The sequence below is a fragment of the Colletotrichum orchidophilum genome (assembly GCF_001831195.1).
Source record: "Colletotrichum orchidophilum strain IMI 309357 chromosome Unknown Scaffold_212.1, whole genome shotgun sequence".
NCBI classification, from domain to species: domain Eukaryota; kingdom Fungi; phylum Ascomycota; class Sordariomycetes; order Glomerellales; family Glomerellaceae; genus Colletotrichum; species Colletotrichum orchidophilum.
In genome coordinates, this window is record NW_019173168.1 from 3,028 (window position 1) to 8,923 (window position 5,896).

Here is a 5,896-nt window from a genome sequence, read left to right on the forward strand (position 1 = left end):
TGCAACCTCATAATCATTCCTGACACGTGCCGAGCTGGGCTGAATGGATGCATGTCGGACTTTATGCCGCGCCATCTGTCAAGGCAACCCAAGAGTGTCAAGTTGACAAACGACGCATAAAGACGGCGTCTTAGCCAAATAAAGTTTCTATCAGTTCATCCATGAATGTAAAAGCTAGGTGTGCGCTGAGAACAGATATCCTGTTAGGAATGTGACAACTAGCAGCAACTTGGCTTTGGATGAACAACTTACTTGAGCCTCGAATTATTAAAGGTTGCAAACACACGCCGGCTGGCTGCTTGAGCATTCACTCTTCCGACAACGCTTCCTGCTAGGTCGGGTATAAGAGTAGCCAACATCAAGCTGGCTTCCGTTCTCGTCTTCTTCTTCTCCGATGCCGTCCTGGGTTGCTTATTCTTATTCATCTCCCCACCGGGCCACATGCTATCCCTGAGCAGGGCGATATACCTAATGATGGCATCTTCTTGTACGAGCATCTTGACGTTGTCTCGAACCTTACGCTCGATTGTTCCGCCTAGCAGCTGTTGAAGGACAACGACCACAGCACGCCCCCTAAGCCAGTTATTACCTCGGTTGAGTTCAAAGACTTCCAGGAAGATGTCGCAGATAGGCTTGATGAAAGACTCTAGCTCCTTGTTCTCGAAAGCGTTCAGTTCAGCCTCAGCCTCAGCAGCGCCGACACCGTCCTCGTTAGCAGGCAGTGGCATAGCATTCAGCTGGTTTGTGGCTGCCGCGATGAGATTCTGACCAGCCAGAGACAACTGGTCCAGAACAGGAATGTTGCCCAGGATGTCTTCCATGCCATCCGTAACGGAGTCGTATAACCTCGTGATCATATCTTTCTTGTCCTCGCGGTCCACAATATCTTGACCTTGCGCTATCACACTTTGCGACAAGAATGCTCGCAAGTCCCGACTCCTGCAAGCCTCTGGAAGCTCGAGGAGATCCCGGAGATACTTCTCAAGGGCAGTCCGTCGCTTGCGAAGAAATTCACTCTGGAACTTCATGACCATCCTTCGCCTGGGAAATTCAAGATTGCGAACAGATGGATATCTTGAGCGAAGTTTCTGGTGCAACTCGTGGAACTCGCTATATCGGCGAGTGACCATCCACGTCGCGGCTGGCATCTTCTCTCCAGCATCTCTTTGTACCTCAATCACATACAGAGCGAATTCCCTCCCATCGTCTTCCCTGCCCACTTGTATGGCCTTGATCTTGATCGTTGACCGCCCGTACAGGCTGTTGTCGCTCTCCTGAACAACGTACTGTTGCCTTTGAAGTTCCTTGCGCCGGATCTCGCGTTGCAGACTCGCCTTGGATTTCCGCAGGATACGAAGCTCCGCCGTGTTGTTGGTGAGCTCTGCCTTCTTCGTCAGTGACTCGACTATAGCATCTTGTGCTACGAGGCGGTCGATGTCATTAGACAAAGCCGTAATAGCTTCTGCTAGTCCGAGATCGCCTGGAGCCGCCTCCTGGATCTCGTCCTCCACATCGCCTTTCGCCTCTTCTTCCGGATCATCTCGTTCGTCAGAGAGGTACTTGTCCTCATCACCGAAAAGATCGTCATCCACGAATACTCCGATGCGAGATGCCGCACTCACAAGGCCCAGAGATGCCAGACTTGGTTTATCAACCTCCTTGGAGGAAGGTGCAGGCCTTGCCATTTCAAGTGATCCGCGGAGGGATTCGTTATCTCCAGAAAACAGACTTGACCGGTCGACTTGATCATCCGCACCAAACAGTGATTCTCTAAACTCCTCGGCTGTTTGCGGCCGATTGTCCTCCATAATATTGTTCAAAGCTTCTTCCATTGCTTGCACCACGTTCGTATCTGGCACAGGAGGCTTGCCTGCGTCCTGGTCAAGGCTTTGGATCGAGTCCATCATACCCTCTTGATCGAAGTCATCGTCGTCGAACAGCGGGGTTGAAGCGTCTTCCTCGAAGGAGCGACGTTGCTTAGAAAGCGATTCAGAACCGCTGCCGTTTGGGCTTAGGCTGGCCAAATCCGACACTGAACCAGCTCGCCTTGACAGCGGTCGTGTTAGCCTAGGGGCTATACGGGTGACGGGATTAGGCTTGAATTGGAAAGAATGGGAGCTTCGATACGTCGGCGGATGTCCTTGAGTGGATGCCGACGGCTCTGCAGCGGGGAGAGGTGCGCTTGTTGCTGATGCTTCTTGTGCGGCCAGACACTTGTAAAAGAGATCAGACTTCTTGAAGGCCTGGAAGTATTGGGCTTGCATTGCGTCCAAAACAGCTGCCTGAGCCCTCAAAATCGCTCTGCGAGCTCTGTAGTACTGCTCAGGAGTAGCTGTCTTACCAGCGCTCAGGAAAACGCGGACCTCATCTCGAGAAGCGTTTGAAACCTTCAGTTCGGACTTGGATAGATATGCGTGGTCAATCTGGGCCAAATCCAGACGGTCAGAATCTGTCCACATCGGCAAATTGGACGGCAGATGCTCGTCGTCCTGACCCTCATCCTCCAAAGGGTTGCGGAAGCCGTCAACAACTAGCCAAAATTGGACCAGAGGCATCATGCGGTGACGGTCCATAAACTCCATGAAATACGATAAGCCTGATGCATCCCGAAGCAGTTCAACGAGAGATGCGTTCTCGAGCTTGGAGGGTGCCTGTGGAGCACCGGACGGACGGGCGGGTAAAGTCGCAGACGTCTGTCGACTTCCGCCGACGGCAAGAAGCTGAACGCGCTGATCCAGTAGTCGCTTGCCCATCTCTAGTCGTCTGAGGTAGACCTGATCCTGGTTTTCCTCTAGAGAGTCCCGCTTCAGCTGGCTCGCAACCTCGCTCCGTAGCCGCCTAGCATCCGAGAGATTGCTGACTTTCCGTATTGCGCGGATAAACTTTTCGAACTTTCTCTCGCTGTCGGTGGGCGAGAGACGGGGTATAATGGCAGCCTTGCTGGACCTTGGCAGTGGAGAAGCATGTTGATCCAACGCCGCTCTTAACTTCCGGACTGTCGACCGATCTTGCAACATCGAACGTCCATAGTTTTCCATCACTTGATTCCAGGTATCGGGCTCAGCCAGGATTTGCATAACGGGAAACAGCACAGCGCAAGCCACGATCTCTCGAATGATGCTTGAGACGGCTCGACTGGCCAGCACGTTGGGCTGTAGGACTTTTGGCAGAATGCCAGAGACCATGTTTCGCAAATAATCTTGTTGCACAAGCTTCGTGTCGGGGAATGACAATGAAGCTGCTGGGTGAAGCTTCCCATCCTTGTATTTAGAGGCAATTGCGAGATCCAGCTCCTCCGATTCCGTCACCGATCGATTGAGCTTCTTCCCTCGAACAGCTCGCTCAGCCTCGTAGAAATCACGGAAATGTGCGTTCAATAACGGAACCACTCGTGTTGTGACGATGTCAACGAGGTCGAGCTCCAGGAGGCGCTCTCGGATGTGGATGAGGGCATCGCGCACAGCTTTATCGACCTCATTGGAGAACACCGGGTTCTTGCTGATATTGGAATACCAAGAGCTGACAAAGTCTCGTATGATGAGTTCAAGGAGGTCGTCGAGGGCTTTGGAGATGCGTCTGGAGTTGGGGTCGAGGGCAACTTTCGAGTAGGCCTGCCGTGCTCGAAGGCTTGAGACCTGTTGGGTCCAGGCCTTGGGTGCGAGGAATGCAGGGCCATTTGGACGCGGGGATCGGTGTCGCAAACCGCGCCTGAAGCCACGCGACGTAGTGAGGACGAGGGTGAGCAAGGCGACAACGGTCAAGATGCCCCCTCCGACCAAGGCGTATCCTACCCATCTCAAGACCGGGACCCAGCTGACGGCGTAGCCCCAGGCTATGAAGCATGTGATGGCGGCAAGGATCAGTTCTCTTCCTTGCAGGGCCATATCCAGATCGGTATCGAAGGGCGATGGGTTGTCGCTACATTGTACGTCGTCGAAATTTGCGGTACTCTCGGGAGCTGCTGGGTCGGGAAGATTGAACGGGGTGAACAGGTCGACTTGGCTGGGTCTTATCGATTCAAGGAGACGTGAGGGTGCGGGTCGATAGACACGTGTGGATGGTGGATGGCGGATGATTGAGGTGTGGCCGTTCGACGCTTGTTCCCGGTGCAAGGAAGATGGGAGCATGTACCTCGATGTAATGTACCTGACATTCCCTTACCGGCGTGCCCGCTGCCTTATAGTGGAAAGTACCGTGTGCCATATGTTCGCTTTATACTTACATAGTGAGGTACCTTAGGCACTGACCTGAGAGAGCTTAGCGACTTTTGGTGAATTCTTGCGGGCCGCAGCGTGAGTCTCGGTGGGCCCTACATACGCCTGGCACGCCTGGTACACTGTGTGAGTGGGTATGCAACTATCCGAGCATCATCGCTGTAGCATGGAATTACGGTGAGGAGATGCTTTTCGGCCGAAACAAGCAGGATATAACTTATTCGACCGTCGAGCTTGAATGTAAGATGACCATGACCAAGCGTGGATTGGCCTGGGCTTGGCCTGATTCGCTTTCTTGGCATGATCACAGTGCCATTGAGACTGAGACCTAATCCAGTTGTCTTTGTGAATCTACTACGAGAAGAAGGGGGTATTGTTTGAACTTTTCGAGACCTAGCACCGAGATCTCTCTTACCAGAGAGTCATCCCGCCATCATTCTGCTCCAGTCCTTATTATTCACCATGGAGGATCTTCCAGCCTGCGGAAAAGCGCGATGTGCTTCTGGCCTTGATTCCGCGTCACTTTCTTGCTCTCTTCCGTCTCGGACGCCATCACCTTGACACACTCGTCCGCCTCCTGTTCATCCTCAGGCACGCGCTCGAATGAGGGATGTGCGTTGAAGTGGCCAACCATCCACTGATGTAGGGGTTCGACGTCAGTGATTGTGTACACGATGCCTCCCGGGCGCAGCGCAAAGGCATACTCAGAATTGAGTGTCGTGGACACGATTCTGGCCTTATGTTTCCGTGCTTTGAAATGCGGGTCAGGGAAGCAGATGAAGATCTTTGAGAGCTGTGCCTTTTTGAAAAAGTTGGGGAGGAACTTCATGCTATTGGCACGCAGGCAGCTGATATTCTGGTACCCGCCAGTCTCCTGATTTTGGGCTCTAAGAGCCTTGATACGCTCCTGGACATATTCCGTAACCGAGGTCCGGATCTCGAGGCCTGTGAAGGAGATAAAGGTCAGCGGGTTGACCGAATTCAAGCTAGCAGAGTCCACATACCGAGAATGAGGGTCTCTGGGAGGATCGGTGACAGTGCTACGGTCAAGCCTCCGAAGCCGCAGCCAATGTCAACGACCTCCACGTCCTTCTTGAGACTGCGCGTTTTCGGCTTCGAGGCATCCAGAGTTGTGGTTTCTGTAACTGTGGGATCGGTGGGAGGAGTCTCGTTATTGGCTGCGAAGGCGGGATAGTACTGTGTCCAATTCATGGAGTCTGGGCTGGCTGGGCTGTGATTGGGACGGTGGCGGTTAGCGAGAGAGTAGAGGCGAGAGGGCGGTATGACCATTGAGACTCAACTAGACTAATTGATGGTCCGAGAAGGGATTTGCATGAGCGCGTTGACGATAGAACTTCTTTTTGGGCAGCTCAGCCATGCCATCCTGGTTACGCGCATTGCGATACTCCTCGCGCTTTGTGGTTTTGGTTTTCTTTTCCGGCCTGCTCATTGTCGGTCTCTGGTTGAATCCGATCAACTGTCTCTAAGTATAGAGACAGAGAAGAAGTATGCACAGTCAATCGTCCGCGGGCATAGAGACGGCACGGAAGAGGAGTCGTCTGATATGCGCTGAAGGTGAGCAATTGGCCGCCTGAAAATCAAAATTTGCGATGCGACTGGGCGGTACTGCATGGAGGGGAACGGTGGGAGCTGCCGATTAGGCAGGCGGTGAGAACTCCCTT

General features: G+C 53.1%; 2 protein-coding genes across 2 annotated transcripts; both read right to left on the bottom strand.

Annotated features, from left to right (window-relative positions):
• Nucleotides 1-248: 248 nt before the first annotated feature.
• On the bottom strand, nucleotides 249-4,127 carry CORC01_13763 (uncharacterized protein; the record flags this gene model as incomplete). The annotated part of the gene is made up of 1 exon (XM_022625379.1): nucleotides 249-4,127. One exon carries the CDS (start codon nucleotides 4,125-4,127, stop codon nucleotides 249-251), a length of 3,879 nt encoding a protein of 1,292 aa, XP_022468104.1.
• A 544-nt stretch (nucleotides 4,128-4,671) lies between these two features.
• Nucleotides 4,672-5,664, bottom strand: CORC01_13764 (tRNA (guanine-N(7)-)-methyltransferase; the record flags this gene model as incomplete). Its single annotated transcript, XM_022625380.1, has 3 exons — nucleotides 4,672-5,159; nucleotides 5,219-5,445; nucleotides 5,516-5,664. The coding sequence occupies 3 exons, from the start codon at nucleotides 5,662-5,664 to the stop codon at nucleotides 4,672-4,674; spliced, it is 864 nt and encodes a 287-aa protein (XP_022468105.1).
• Between the last annotated feature and the right edge of the window lie 232 nt (nucleotides 5,665-5,896).